This window comes from Schistocerca gregaria, chromosome 5 (assembly GCF_023897955.1).
Source record: "Schistocerca gregaria isolate iqSchGreg1 chromosome 5, iqSchGreg1.2, whole genome shotgun sequence".
NCBI classification, from domain to species: Eukaryota; Metazoa; Arthropoda; class Insecta; order Orthoptera; family Acrididae; genus Schistocerca; species Schistocerca gregaria.
In genome coordinates, this window is record NC_064924.1 from 469,228,169 (window position 1) to 469,244,877 (window position 16,709).

At 40.5% G+C, this 16,709-nt stretch overlaps 1 protein-coding gene across 1 annotated transcript in view; it reads left to right on the forward strand.

The window, feature by feature from the left end:
- Window positions 1-16,709, forward strand: part of LOC126273385 (neural-cadherin-like) — an 872,522-nt gene that overhangs the window by 217,878 nt on the left and 637,935 nt on the right. The window contains exon 12 of the mRNA XM_049976938.1: window positions 8,288-8,470. Within this exon, the coding sequence (XP_049832895.1) occupies window positions 8,288-8,470 (183 nt within the window). The remainder of the gene's footprint in view (window positions 1-8,287; window positions 8,471-16,709) is intronic.

Here is a 16,709-nt window from a genome sequence, read left to right on the forward strand (position 1 = left end):
TTATTCTCTTTTGCTTATATCACTTCTCTGTAAACTATTAGCCACATTTTCTTCCTTCTCCTGTTGTAAAACCTTTCTTTCTTGTAACTCTTTTGAAATGATCCATGGGTACTTCACAGTCTCCACCTGCTTCATTTATGTCATCAGGGAAAACAAAATCTTTGAAGGTAGAATCCATAAACTCTTTTCCTCTGCAGTTGTGGCAAATGTTCTAAGTTGAACAATATTGCTTGAATGTCTTCTGCAATAAACAGTACAGCTCAAAGCAGATTTGTCCCCTACCTTGGTATATGTTCCATAATTGATGCTGAAACACACATAAGTGTATGGACAGTGTATATTTCTTTCAGTAGTGAAGTGTTAAGTGCAAAATAGTGATCAGGGTGTCAAAGGAAGTGGTAAAACACTGGGCATGGCTATTTCGCTGTGTCTAATGTGGAGTCCAAGGCTGACGAAACAGAATGCAGAAGTGGCTAACTGCTTTTGAGCACACCAAGGTAATCCTTACAATGAGATTAAAACTAATTTATTCAGGTTGCCATACAGCTTCCTATATGTTCGCTGACAATGACAGAAATCTTGTGATGTACCTTCACTCCTGACAGGTGTGTTTTCAGAGATTGTGTGCCCATACAGTATACAGTCACAGGGCTGCTTATAAAGGTCACCTGCATCAGCCCCCTCGCGATGAGTGAGTGTTACATTTTCTCTGCATGTTACTGTCAGTGCTTGAATCACCTAATGAAACATCTCAATGAAAGAATTACTCCAACATATCATTGCCTAGCAGCAAACTTTTGCAGAACAATGGCAGGTTCTTGCTCCACTCTAAATCGAGTGGCAGCAGCGCATTCATGGCAGCTTACTCTCCCATCAATGCAGCCACTGTCCTTTCTGGCACTAACCCAGGTGGCCTCTACAAGCAGGCCTGTGAACTGTAGGGACACACAATTTTGAAGTTGCTTGCATCATAAGTGAAGGTACATCACCTTGTTTACAAGTAATACATCACAACTGGAAAGAACAGATGACAAATTGTGGCTAATGGAAGATCAGGGTGTATTCCAGGTCACTGCTAAAAATACTCTCACTGCTAACAAGGAAGTAATACAAGGCATGAAAGCATGTCCAGACTTTGTCAATCATGTATCTCAGCATCAAAACTGTTACAGTATCCAGTCAAACATGAAAATAGGTGACAAGATTTCAAAGCTGAGTTCTTTGGCTGATGGTAAGGAGAAAGTCTAAGAAGAGTAAACATCTAATCTTGATGGGAGACACTCCTGGTCAATAGGGACACGGCAAATAAGATGCAATTGACCAAAATCTTACTAGCTTCATTTCATTAGTACTTTCTATAATGATCTCTAGCACTTTGTCTCTCTTGCATTTTGCATCACTTTTCCATGAGTTTAAGTCATTTCCCTGTGTGTGTTTGTGTGTGTGTGTGTGTTTGTGTGTGTGTGTGTGTGTGTGTGTGTGTGTGTGTGTGTGTGTGTTTTAATATAGAACACTTAATATGGAGGTTATTTGTGATGTGTCGAAAGAGGAACCCACTCTAATTTTAACCCAATGTTTATCTGCTGTCTCATGTACATAAATTTGGAGGCAGGTGAAATGAAGAATATTGAACACTTCCCAGTATTAGTGGAATATTACACCCCCTACAGATTGAAATAATGACTGATTTTAACAAAACTGTAAGCAAAGCTTTACTTTGTATCAGAAAACCATAGCACGACAAGTCATTGTCTGCGGCTAATACTCATATCTGATTTTTCGTTTCTCTCCTGAGATTTCCTTTGTCACGGCTCAGGTGCGGAAATGTCTTTTATGGCTTGGTAGTCCAATCCTAGCATGGAACTTGTGACCATAGGAATTACAAATGATGGGAGGTGGAGGATGTGGCTGGGCCTGGAGGAGTTTACATCTCCAGTCTTCAATGTTCCCGCTCAAAGTTCTGAAGAGCACTTGAGGTAATTGAATGCCAGCGACTGTGATATTCTGCTATGGTGGACCAGTTACTCGGATCGATGTTCAAGGTTTTTAGATTTTTCATGTACTGATCCTTATAGCAGTTAAGAGGGGCACCTCACAGCCTATTTGCCTGTGCTCACTTCACTGTACACCATTTGATGTGGAAGTCTGTCATTTCTCATCTGCTGGACATGCCCAACCCATCTTAGTTGGTGCCCAATAATGAGAGCTTCTACACTATTCATTTTTGCTTTCTCAAGAACAGTGGTATTTGATATAAAGTCAACCCATTTTATGTTCATGATGTCTCTTAGCTTCTGTAGCTTGAAACATTCCAGTTTCTCCAGATCAGATCGTGGCAGTATAATGTCCAGGTTTCACAACTATAGAGCAGCATTGGATGACAACAGTTTTATACACCATCAGTTTGGTGTATAGTGTTAGGTCTTTACTCAGGAAGACATGTTTTCTGAGGCAACCAAATGCTACATGGGCAGCATGTATTCTGTAAGCAAAGCCTTACTTTGTCTCAGAAAACCATTGCATGACAAATATAGACATTTGAATAAATGCAAACCATCACACACGAATCAAAACTGAAACTATTTCATTACCTAAGTACTTCACCATTGGGAACACACTGGCTATATGCGATTGGCCGCTGCCTGCTAGTTTATGGTGGATACTGCACAATGCACATACTATCTTAGCATATGGCAATGCCCAACTTAAAAATGAACACAAAACCATGGTAGCATGCAAATGCAGGAAATAACCCTTGAAAACAAAACAAATATACATACATATGTAATAAAAGTGAATGAAAAATAAAGCCTGAGAACATAACTGCCCATTTTTGCTGACAGCAGGAATGCATGATATTTGTACAGTTCTTTCAGTTAACATGTCTACAACTGGCGACATAGATAAGACACCCTTCATTCAATTAACTCGTATTGTAACCTGGCGACATAAGTTTTATTAACGGTTTATAGTCACAAATTTGAATTTGCTGTTTCCTGTTTGATCACAGCTCAGAACATTTCAAAGTGCCATGGTCGACAATAAGAAAATACATTAAGATATTCAGAATGTGAATTAACAATCTGCATTACTTGCCAAACAGTCCAGACTGTTCACAATTGATACAGTATGGTATGCTCCCAGCAATCATGCGGTGATTAACACATTGTAAATTCAAAAGCAGTGTTATGAATATTAGGCCACTATGAGAAAGTGCATTAATGTATTCCTAATTAAATATAACAACCCACAGTATCCAGTTCCATAACCATACAGCACTCATTCACCTTGGTGATCTGCACATTGTAGTTTTAGGATTAATACTCTGGACATCAATCCATGATGAAAATATCTTCATCGACAGCTACAAACATACTCCACAAACCACCAAACTGTGTACAGCAGAGGGTCCCATATACCACTACTAGACATTTCCTTTCCTGTTCCACGTGCAAACAGAGCAAGGGAAAAATGACTTTCTGTAAGCCTCCTTATGAGCCCTGATGTCTCACATCTTATCTTTGTAGTCCTTACATGAAATATACAATGGAAGCAGTCAAATTGGTCTGAGTCACCCTCAAATGTCAGTTTTCTAAATTTCCTTGATAGCAACCCACAGAACAAATGTCATCTTCCTTCCAGGGATTCCATAGCATTTCCATAATACTTGTGTGCTGATTGATCCCACCAGTAAAAAATCTATCAGCATGCCTCTAAATTGCTTCAATATCTTCCTTTAATCTGACCTGATAGGGATCAAAAACACTCTTCCGATATATAAAAATGGGTCGCACTAGTGTTCTATATGCTGGCTCCTTTATAAATGAGCTAAGCTTTCCATAAATTCTCCCAATAAAATGAAGTTCTCCATACTAATGATGTGATATTCATTAACATGCATTAATACATTTTTTATTTAATTTAGTGGTTTGCAGTGCGTACCATACAGTCAGTGCTGTTTGCACTCAATACCATACAAGCACTATATTCATAGGGCTTGGTGATCTGCTCATCATAATTTTAAGAATAATATTCTGAATTCTGTCCAGAATCTGAAGCAACCCACAGGTTTGATTATCAGTTTCCTTGTACGCAGTACAAATAGAAATGGAAATGTGTATCACAGATAAAACAATTTTTAACATCAGCCAACGATGTGGCATTCACGCTACATGACAATCAGATCCTTTCTGGCTCTACAGGCTCTTTTGTTGGTTTCCATTTATCTCTCAATACATTTCTACAGCTCAACACATCTTAAAAGCAAAGAACTGGAATCACACAGTAGAATTGCATAAAGAGCTTATGTAACAAAATCCACCCTATATTAAATTTTCCAACATACTAAAAATAGAAAGCAGGAAACAAGAGCAGAAGAAAGCACAGGAAAAAGAAGCTTTCTGATCCCTTACAAAAATGGGGATAGTCCAGTCACATTGATAGCACATTAGATTCTACTGCAGAATTGCATAGTGATAAGGCAGTCTTTCTGAATACCTGAGCTGGGAATTTTCCTATTAGCACTAGCTGGCTTGTCAAGAATACAATTAAATATTTTGTTTTTGTACAGTGATTCAAAGAATACAGTCCAGCTGAGAAGGTTTAACACTTTGACTAACAACCACATTTACCTTGCTGTTTCTTAGAATACCAGCCATTTTTATGGTGGTTTCAGAAATTATATGTCCTTCGGAACACGATGAGACCAACTGAGCCCATCAATATATAAGATTTAGTATTTAGAAATAGCAGTAAGTGTACTGCATCAAATTATGGGATTGGCAGTCAAAGTGCTATGCGTCAGGACTCAGCTGGTTTGTTTCCTGATACAGACTGTGTTCCATCTCATGTTTCTGGTAATTTTCTTTCTGCATACTCAAATGTTTCTCCTTAGGTAACTATGATGTGACTGTGGAAAAAACTGCAGTTATTAAATAGTTTTAGAAACCATTGTTTGGGATCATTACTTGCAGGTGATTTATGAAAACTGATATCATGGTAGGGCAGGAAACAGTTTGCACTGCTAATAATTCTGGGAGAGGAAGAACATGTACAACTGATGCACTTTAGGAAGATGCTGGGAGGTGACAAATGAAAGCTTCCCAGTTTCAGCTCACAGACTGGCTAAGAGGTTTGTCCTGCAAGCACCTGTGGCTAACCTGATCCCCTCATAGTTGATAGCATTGGTGGTCTTGGTCTCAGTGATGCATATACTGTACCTCCATAGTCTAGCTAGAATTACATACAGAAGTTTTATAATACTGAAGCAGATGAGCCCTATCTACTTACCAAGACAGTGATGGAAAAAATTTCTGGCGTTTATTTCCTTCAGTGAATTTGAATCAGGTCCTTTAGGTGTGGAACCCATGGCAGTTTTGTATCAAATATGTGGCTCATAGAGCTCATAGGCTCATTTGCAAGTCAGGTAAATTAATTCACTACAAACTATCAAAAACAGTGCACACACCCCCCTCCCCCCTCCCTCCTCAACTCCCACACTCACCTCTACCTACAGTACATACAAAATCTTTCTAGGCAACTGCCCAAGCCTATAAATTTGAGTTGTAATTATTGAGTTGCTGTGGCAAGATAAGAAAAGAGAAGAGGGGGAAAAAATCCTTGTAAACTCACTCACCTGGACCCCAGTGCATTGCACTTTATGATGTAGGTACACTTAAAATATATTCTTGAGGAATACCTTTCTCTGGCCTAAAACAATCAGATGGAACTCCACCAAGTATCTAAAAAGTCATTGTGATAGAAAGGAGTAAATCATACAGGCAGACATTTATGAAAACTCAATTGATGGAGTTTTTCTAGAATATTGTGCCTGCAAGTAGCATAATACACCTTTTTGCTTCCTAGTCTCTAGCATCCAGTCCAAATGATGGATTTGACCATTCATACCAAAATATTCTCTATAAGTCTCATTAAAGTCATACTTTGGTTACTACTGAAGCTCGTATGGTGATTCCTTGATTTGAGGGACATGACCAAAATTGTTTTACATAATGAGTCAGAAAATTATCCTGTTTGTTGTATTACATTGAAAATTCAAAGAATACATCCTTTGATTTAAGTTGTGGATGTCGCAGCATATTTTATGGGATTTGGTAGTGACTAGGTGCAGCTCATATTTAAAGGCTCTGACAAGAGAGCTGTCGAATCTGACATGTCGAAACCTCTTCTGAATTTTATTATAAAAGAAGAATACACCAAAAGAAACACAATGTCAGAATTTTAGCTGCTAGGGCATGCTGCAAGTATTTCTAAAAAAATGTTGAAATTTGCCAAATTCCTAGTTTGTCAGGCAGCTGTAGAAATGGTCACCACTGCTGTAGCTGTAGCAGACAGCACATGTGCAACACTACAGACACATATCTCTGATTGATAGCACATCAGTAAACAGATAACATGGCAAAATGCAATTTAACTTATAAAGTAAATTACAGTTTACATTGATAGTTTCTCTGAAACAACTGTACAAAGTTACTGTTCATTTGAATTTGCTGCTTATATAACATCCATAGTAATTAGTGGCTGTCTTTGTGGTATCACTAATTGTTAACAATGGAGATGGAACTGAATTAATTTTCTTTGTGATCTCTTGGCAAATGCTTGCTAATAATATCTGTCTTTGTGGAGGTGCCAGAGTTTCACAGTAATATGGAATCTGATTAATGTTTTCAACCTTACAAAGACAAAATATAAAGAATGAGGTATGCAGTTGGAATCACCTACTTCTCCTGAAGATCTACAAAATTTTTTTTTGTTAGATAATTTCTTGAAAATGAGCGTTTGGCGTCATTGGCCAGGAGGCCCCTTACGGGGCAGGTCTGACAACCTTGGTGCAGGTCTTATTACATTCGACACTACACTGGGTGACTTGCGCACCGGATGGGGATGAAATGATTATGAACACAACACCCAGTCCTTGAGCAGAGAAAATCCCCAACCCATCCAGGAATCGAACCCAGGCCCCTTAGGACAGCAGTCCGTCACGCTGACCATTCAGCTATCAGGGCGGACAATTTCTTAGAGATTCATTCCAATGATGTCATCTTTTGTTATACATTGTGGCAACATTAAAGAAACAGGAAATAGCTTGGATAATTCTGCGAACTGTAGTTCGAATGATGACTGATGTGCTAACTAAAGTCCAGAACAAAAACAAAGTACTTCCAAGTCAAAAGAAAATATGCACAGTAATAAGCTTTGACAAAGAAAATGCTGTTTAAAACAAAATTAATAAATGGAAGGAGGGAGAAAACACCTCACCTTAAGTGGTGTGCAAAGCTAGTTTCATTATGTAAAATCTGAACACAATCTTGTAAATGGAAGAACGATTTACACAAAGTACAAAATATGTGCCAAAATGAATTTCATAAAAATGTGAAAGAAAAACTGCTCAAAAGATTTAGAGTTGCTAATGAGAGTCAGTGGACTGTTACTGAGGGAGAACTATGAGACTGGGTGCTCTGAACTGCAAGTGAGATGAACATTACTGATTTCCATGCTGCTTTGTCATAGTTAAACATTTTCACCAACTTTAACTCTATCTTCAGGAACGTCAAGGCAAATTAGCACTGTTTAGTTGCAGAAGTCTAGTAATCAATCATCCATTCAGGTTACCATTAACATTACCCATGATGTTTATTTCAACCTTAGCAGTGATCAATCACTACCCTTTCATCTACATCTTCATATGAATGGGCTGTGGACACTCCCATCTTCTGCAGGGATGCATGCATACATTCTTAGTTGTTTGAACACTCTGACACCCTATCGCAGCCTGACTTAACTGCTAAATGACCCAGTCTTAATGTCACTTAAAATGTTTGTTGCTATTTGGAGCAGCAGATGAAACACTGTAGTTGACATCCTCACAATTTTTTAGCTCTGCGGGATCTAATCATCAGTGAGTGGCTTCAGCTGAATATAGCACACATGTAGAAATTTATGGTCTTTTTCCAGCCAAAATGATGTCATTATAAAGGCTACAGGTGATGTTACATCTAGTGTTAACATGAGATCCACTGAAGGTCATTATAAAGGCTACAGGTGATGTTACATCTAGTGTTAACATGAGATCCACTGAAGGTGACTAAATGTTTGTCTTGTATACTTATCTTGAAATGTGATCACAAATAATTAAGCCACTAAGTCATAAAATATGAAATACACAAAGTATACCGAATTAGCAGAAAATTACAGTGTTAGAATTACACAGTTGTTATTGTGAATTAGTACTAATGTAAAGCATTTCAATTTTTGTATTTTTTGACAGAATAATGGAGCACAACAGCTGGCTTCAGAAGCAACAGTATATATTCTGCTGGAAGATGTAAATGATGAGATACCACTGTTCACTGAGAGAGAGCAAGAGACTGTTCTTGAAGGTGAACCTATTGGAACGAAAGTGACACAGGTCAATGCAATTGACAAAGATGGGACTTTTCCTAATAATCAGGTAAGAAATATTTGCAAATTGAAACAATTTAACTATGTTACCATGGTGATGGTCATCATGCATGTGTGGGAGGTGTGCATGCTTTTGTGAGTGAATGTGTGTGTGTTTCCTTTTCTGAAGAAGACTTTGACCAAAAGATAAATGTGTAACAGTCTTTTGGCATCTGTATGGTGAGTATCAATCTATCTTGTTCCTTGTATTGTAGAGATTTTTTAAAGAAATTCATACAAAACTGTGGAAAAAGAAACCATTGAAATTAGAGCCCAAATGAAAATTAATTATTTCTTTTCCTTCTACATTCCTCCCTTCTCCACTGGTGGCTCTCGTGTCTTAAGATTTTAGATTTATTCTTGTTTTTATCAACAAATGTGGGGCTGCTACTGTTTTCCTTATTAGAAACAGCAGTTTTTATCAATGTCTGCTGAAGTTTTATTTTTGATTATTATTTATGAAGAGAGGAACTGAAAATAATATACAGATATTTGAAAAATTTTACTACAAAATGAGGGGTATTGACCCTCAGCAGTGTGGCAAAATAAGCTGTACAGCTTTTGGCTTGTCAGTATTACAAAAATTAAGATATTTATTATAATTATAGTAACAATTAATGTGTAGCACATCCAAAATGGGATTCAGGTGCTGTTGCATCTGAGAATAAAGAACATTACATTCTTTCTTCTCTGGTATGGAAAGTTCTGGTGGGACATAAATAATTTAAAAGTAAAGATAACAACTCATGGAATAATCCATTTTTTGAGCTAGAAGTGCATGCACATGTGTGCGCGCCCAAATGCGTTCCTCCCCCCCTCCCCCCCCCCCCCCCACACACACACACACACGCACACACAGCTACATTGTGCTGGCTGAATCTAGCTTTTGTGTATATATATATATATATATATATATATATGTGTGTGTGTGTGTGTGTGTGTGTGTGTGTGTGTGTGTGTGTGTGTGTGTGTGTGTGGTGGGTGGGTGGGTGGGTGGGTGGGTGTGGGTGGGTGGGTGGGTGGGTGCACACACGCACACGTGCATATGTAGGTGCGTTGCTTCTACTATTCAAGGAGAAGTTGTACAGACTCAGAAGTTCCCAGGTACATATATGCACATTGCAAATTGAGAAATAGAAAAAGACAGAGCTCAAAGATTAAAGATACACACAATGAACTATTTAACATCTTTATGTACAAGATTGCCACCAATCTCTCTCATAAGTTTGTATGTAGCAGTTGTGCAACATGCTATAGACTCATGTGCATAAGGAATCTTTTTAATATGCAAGCAACCATTGTATCGTAATTGCAAAGAGTAAACTAAACTGTGACAGCACAACACAGAAACATGGGACATATATACCTTGATGGCAGGAGAGCAAGTAATGTTTCTATAACAGACATCATGGGTATGAGTACAGCCATGTATGTGTGTATTTGTATGGAAGCAGGATGACAAGTGAACACATTCGGGTGACATTACATGTGACTGTATAATTTACTGGTTGAAAGTTGCTCACAATCAGCACAAGATGGACTGGTAGTTGAATGCTGAACATACTATCATTTCATGAGCAGCTTTCAGGAGGGATGAAACATTAAATAACAACACCAACAAGATAAGCCAAATGCTGTAATCCAGTCTTAAGATTACTGTTTTTCATTAAATAAATAAATGTAAATGTCGTGTGACTAGGGCCTCCCGTCGGGTAGACCATTCGCTGGGTGCAAGTCTTTCAATTTGATGCCACTTCGTTGACTTGCACGTCAATGGGAATGAAATGATGATGATTAGGACAACACAACACCCAGTCCGTGAGTGGAGAAAATCTCTGACCCAGCCAGGAATCAAACCCGGGCCCTTACGATTGACAGTTTGTCACGCTGACCACTCAGCTACCGGGGGGTGTGGACTTTTCATTAAGTGACCAAAGATAAGTAACCAAAACAGCACTTTTCCCAGCTAGGTAAACATACTTCCTACAAAATAATGCATTATCTGTTTTGACAGCTCGTTCAGTATGCTTGGCAAGTCATCATCATATGTGTTCCATTTACACTAAGGCACAACAGGACACAGCAGATGCAGAGCTTTGCCCACTGTGTGTGGACCCAAGAATACTGGTGTACTGTACTGTTTACAGACAAGTCAAGCTGTAGCCTGGAATATAATTCTTGTCATTTGATCATATGATGCACCACTGGTTTAACTCTTGCCAATATTGTGAAAAGATACCAATATGACAACATATGAGATCGCATACAGAAAGACAAAATGTCAAGAATGCATAATTGCACAAGTATTCCATTCAGTGGATTATAATGCCTGGTGATACATTGCCAATCTGGTAAATGGTAATTATAACATGAGAACATCACTTATCTATGGCTAAGAGTAGCTTGTCTCTGGTCTTAAGGAACATGGATGAGACATTCAAGAGCTTGCCTTTTCAGCAGTGGGCTGCATTGTTTTGCTTAATGCTGGCCAACTTGATCAACAGTATGGGCAGCTACTCTGCGTTCCTAATTGCAATGCATGGGCTCACATACTGTGCAGAAGTTCTGTATATTATCATCAAAGGAAAATCACAAATGGTAGGTTTACCTGCAATTTGTATCATATGCTGTAACGTGAGGTTATGTTTTGGTGCACTCTTCATCAATGTGCATCACATTGTTCCATGGATCTCAAATGTCCATAAACTTCTGGATATGAATTTAAAACAATTTCTATTATGATCCTCTTAAACAGCTAATGTAACAAAATTTTATCCATAATTTTTGACACATGTGGTTTTGTATGAAGTGTATTGCACAAAGCCTTTATTAAATATTTGTTGTGTAAACTAGTTGTGATCGACATGGATACATGTGAGTTAATAGTAGTTTTGCAGCAGGCCTATTGCGAATGACAAATATTGACTAATAATAATAATTTTCCCTACACAAGCAATTGTTTTGTTTTATTGTTATTTGACTCCATTGTGGATGTTTAGATGGTTTATGTTACTGTATTATATTTATAATTGCAGCTAAATAATTAGTTTTTAAAAAATTCTTTGAAGTTTTTTAACAGATTATTTTTGGGCAGTGTTATGAAAAGGAAAGTTAATACTCACCATACAGTGGAGCTGTTGAGTCACAGATAGGCACAACAAAAAGACTGTTCCAAATAAAGCTACCAGCCCGTAAGGCCTTTGGCAAAAATAGGTGATAGATACACACACACGAACACACACACACACACACACACACCTCACACACACCTTACTGCACTCTAAGGCAACTGTAGTCACCCAGCAGTATCAATGCATGATGCGAGTGGCGACTGGGTGAGGATAAGGAGGAGGCCGGGGTAGGGAGGGGGAGGGATAGTAGGGAAAGGGTGGCGGACAGTGCAGTGCTGCAAATGTGCACGCAGGGACGAGTGGAGAGGGTAGGGCAACTATGTGTGTTCGGAAGGTTAGATGGAGGGCAGGAGAGAGGTGGGGAGGGGAGGGGAGGTAGCGCAAAAGGTGAGAAGTAAAAAAGACTGGATGCGGTGGTGGAATGACGACTGCAAATACTGGAATGGGAACAGGGAGGCTGGATGTGTGACGGGAATGACTAACAAATGTTGAGGCCAAGAGGGTTGCTGGAACATAGGTTGTATTGCAGGGAAAGTGCCCACTTGCGCAATTCAGAAAAGCTGGTGTTGTTGGGAAGGATCTATATGACACAGGCTGTGAAGTAGTCATTGAAATGAAGGATGTCACATTTGGCAGCATGTTCAGCAACTGCATTGTCCCCTTGTTTCTTGGCAACAGTTTGTCAGTGGCCATTCATGCAGAAAAACAGCTTGTTGATTGTTATGCTCACACAGAATGCAGCACAGTGGTTGCAGCTTAGCTTGTAGATCAGATGACTGATGTCACAGGTAGCCCTGCCTTTGATGGGGTATGTGATGTTTGGGATCGGACTGGAGTAGGTGGTGGTGGGAGGATGTATGAGACAGGTCTTGCATCTAGGTCTATTACAGAGGAATGAGCTATGAGGTACGGGATTGGGAGCAGGGGTTGTGTAGGGATGGACAAGTATATTGTGTAGGTTTGGTGGATGGCGGAATACCACTGTGGAGGGGTGGGAAGGATAATGGCAGAAATGTGACTGCTGCCCAGTCTGTACCATACAGATCCTTCCCCGGCCAGCCTCGGTGGTCTCGCGGTTCTAGGCGCTCAGTCCGGTGCCACGCGACTGCTACCGTCGCAGGTTCGAACCCTGCCTCAGGCATGGATGTGTGTGATGTCCTTAGGTTAGTTAGGTTTAAGTAGTTCTAAGTTCTGGGGGACTGATGATCACAGATGTTAAGTCCCATAGTGCTCAGAGCCATAGATCCTTCCCACCAGCACCAGCTTTCCAGAATTGTGCAGGTGGGAACTTTCCCAGCAATATATCCTATATACTTGCGCAATTCAGAAAAGCTGGTGTTGTTGGGAAGGATCTATATGGCACAGGCTGTGAAGTAGTCATTGAAATGAAGGATGTCACATTTGGCAGCATGTTCAGCAACTGCATTGTCCCCTTGTTTCTTGGCAACAGTTTGTCAGTGGCCATTCATGCAGAAAAACAGCTTGTTGATTGTTATGCTCACACAGAATGCAGTACAGTGGTTGCAGCTTAGCTTGTAGATCAGATGACTGATGTCACAGGTAACCCTGCCTTTGATGGGATATGTGATGTTTGGGATCGGACTGGAGTAGGTGGTGGTGGGAGGATGTATGAGACGGGTCTTGCATCTAGGTCTATTACAGAGGAATGAGCTATGAGGTACGGGATTGGGAGCAGGGGTTGTGTAGGGATGGACAAGTATATTGTGTAGGTTTGGTGGATGGCGGAATACCACTATGGAGGGGTGGGAAGGATAGTGGCAGAAATGTGACTGCTGCCCAGTCTGTACCATACAGATCCTTCCCCGGCCAGCCTCGGTGGTCTCGCGGTTCTAGGCGCTCAGTCCGGTGCCGCGCGACTGCTACCGTCGCAGGTTCGAACCCTGCCTCAGGCATGGATGTGTGTGATGTCCTTAGGTTAGTTAGGTTTAAGTAGTTCTAAGTTCTGGGGGACTGATGATCACAGATGTTAAGTCCCATAGTGCTCAGAGCCATAGATCCTTCCCACCAGCACCAGCTTTCCAGAATTGTGCAGGTGGGAACTTTCCCAGCAATATATCCTATGTTCCCATAACCCTCTTGGCCTCAACCTTTGTTAGTCATTGCCCTCACACATCCAGCCTCCCTGTTCCCATTCCAGCACTATAGAGCCCTCATTTCACCCAGTCCTTATACTTCTCTCCTTTTCCACTACCCACTCTCCCTACCTCTCCCCTGCCCTCCGTCCAAGCTCCTGCCTGTGCATAGCTGCACTACCCTCTCCACCTCGTCCCTGTATGCTCCCTAGCAGCACTACACTTCCCACCACCCCTACCCTACTATCCCTCACCCTACCTGTCCCAGCCTCCTCCTTACCTCCACCCAGCCGCCACTACCATCATGCACTGGTCCTGCTGGTCGCAGTGTGGCTACAGTTGCCTTAGATTGCAGTCAGATGAGCATCAATTGTGTTTACGTGTGTGTGTGTGTGTGTGTGTGTGTGTGTGTGTGTTGTCTGGTTCTGCCTAAGGCCTTATGGGCCGAAAGCTTTGTTTGGAACAGTCTTTTCATTGTGCCTATCTGTGACTCAGCATCTCCACTACATAGTAAGTATCAACTTTTCTTTTCATAATATTGTTACAGTCCATCCTGGATTTTCCATTGTTTGATTATTTTTTGGGCAGATATATTAACTGTGCGCGCCTCAGCGATACAGATGGCCGTACCGTAGGTGCAACCACAACAGAGGGGTATCTGTTGAGAGGCCAGACAAACGTGTGGTTCCTGAAGAGGGGCAGCAGCCTTTTCAGTAGTTGCAGGGGCAACAGTCTGGATGATTGACTGATCTGGCCTTGCAACATTAACCAAAATGGCCTTGCTGTGCTGGTACTGTGAACGGCTGAAAGCAAGGGGAAACTACAGCCGTAATTTTTCCCGAGGACATGCAGGTTTACTGTATGATTAAATGATGATGGCATCCTCTTGGGTAAAATATTCCGGAGGCAAAATAGTCCCCCATTCGGATCTCCGGGCGGGGACTACTCAAGAGGATGTCGTTATCAGGAGAAAGAAAACTGGCGTTCTACGGGTCGGAGCGTGGAATGTCAGATCCCTTAACCGGGCAAGTAGGTTAGAAAATTTAAAAAGGGAAATGGATAGGTTAAAGTTAGATATAGTGGGAATTAGTGAAGTTTGGTGGCAGGAGGAACAAGACTTCTGGTCAGGTGACTACAGGGTTATAAACACAAAATCAAATAGGGGTAATGCAGGAGTAGGTTTAATAATGAATAGGAAAATAGGAATGCGGGTAAGCTACTACAAACAGCATAGTGAACGCATTATTGTAGCCAAGATAGATACGAAGCCCACACCTACTACAGTAGTACAAGTTTATATGCCAACTAGCTCTGCAGATGATGAAGAAATTGAAGAAATGTACAATGAAATAAAAGAAATTATTCAGATAGTGAAGGGTGACGAAAATTTAATAGTCATGGGTGACTGGAATTCGAGTGTAGGAAAAGGGAGAGAAGAAACATAGTAGGTGAATATGGATTGGGGCTAAGAAATGAAAGAGGAAGCCGCCTAGTAGAATTTTGCACAGAGCACAACTTAATCATAGCTAACACTTGGTTTAAGAATCATGAAAGAAGGTTGTATACGTGGAAGAACCCTGGAGATACTAAAAGGTATCAGATAGATTATATAACGGTAAGACAGAGATTTAGGAACCAGGTTTTAAGTTGTAAGACATTTCCAGGGGCAGATGTGGACTCTGACCACAATCTATTGGTTATGACCTGTAGATTAAAACTGAAGAAACTTCAAAAATGTGGGAAATTAAGGAGATGGGACCTGGATAAACTGAAAGAACCAGAGGTTGTACAGAGTTTCAGGGAGAGCATAAGGGGACAATTGACAGGAATAGGGGAAAGAAATACAGTAGAAGAAGAATGGGCAGCTCTGAGGGACGAAGTAGTGAAGGCAGCAGAGGATAAAGTAGGTACAAAGACGAGGGCTGCTAGAAATCCTTGGGTAACAGAAGAAATATTGAATTTAATTGATGAAAGGAGAAAATATAAAAATGCAGTAAATGAAGCAGGCAAAAAGGAATACAAACGTCTCAAAAATGAGACCGACAGGAAGTGCAAAATGGCTAAACAGGGATGGCTAGAGGACAAATGTAAGGATGTAGAAGCTTATCTCACTAGGGGTAAGATAGATACTGCCTACAGGAAAATTAAAGAGACCTTTGGAGAGAAGAGAACCATGTGTATGAATATCAAGAGCTCAGATGGCAGCCCAGTTCTAAGCAAAGAAGGGAAGGCAGAAAGGTGGAAGGAGTATATAGAAGGTTTATACAAGGGCGATGTACTTGAGGACAATATTATGGAAATGGAAGGGGATGTAGATGAAAACGAAATGGGTGATACGATACTGCGTGAAGAGTTTGACAGAGCACTGAAAGACCTGAGTCGAAACAAGGCCCCCGGAGTAGACAACATTCCATTAGAACTACTGACGGCCTTGGGAGAACCAGTCCTGACAAAACTCTACCAGCTGGTGAGCAAAATGTATGAGACAGGCGAAATACCCTCAGACTTCGAGAAGAATATAATAATTCCAATCCCAAAGAAAGCAGGTGCTGACAGATGTGAAAATTACCGAACAATCAGTTTAATAAGCCACAGCTGCAAAATACTAACACGAATTCGTTACAGACGAATGAAAAAACTAGTAGCAGCCGACCTCGTGGAAGATCAGTTTGGATTCCGTAGAAATACCGGAACACGTGAGGCAATACTGACCTTACGACTTATCTTAGAAGAAAGATTAAGAAAAGGCAAACCTACGTTTCTAGCATTTGTAGACTTAGAGAAAGCTTTTGACAATGTTGACTGGAATACTCTTTTTCAAATTCTAAAGGTGGCAGGGGTAAAATACAGGGAGTGAAAGGCTATTTATAATTTGTACAGAAACCAGATGGCAGTCATAAGAGTCGAGGGGCATGAAAGGGAAGCAGTGGTTGGGAAAGGAGTGAGACAGGGTTGTAGCCTCTCCCCGATGTTATTCAATCTGTATATTGAGTAAGCAGTAAAGGAAACAAAAGAAAAATATGGG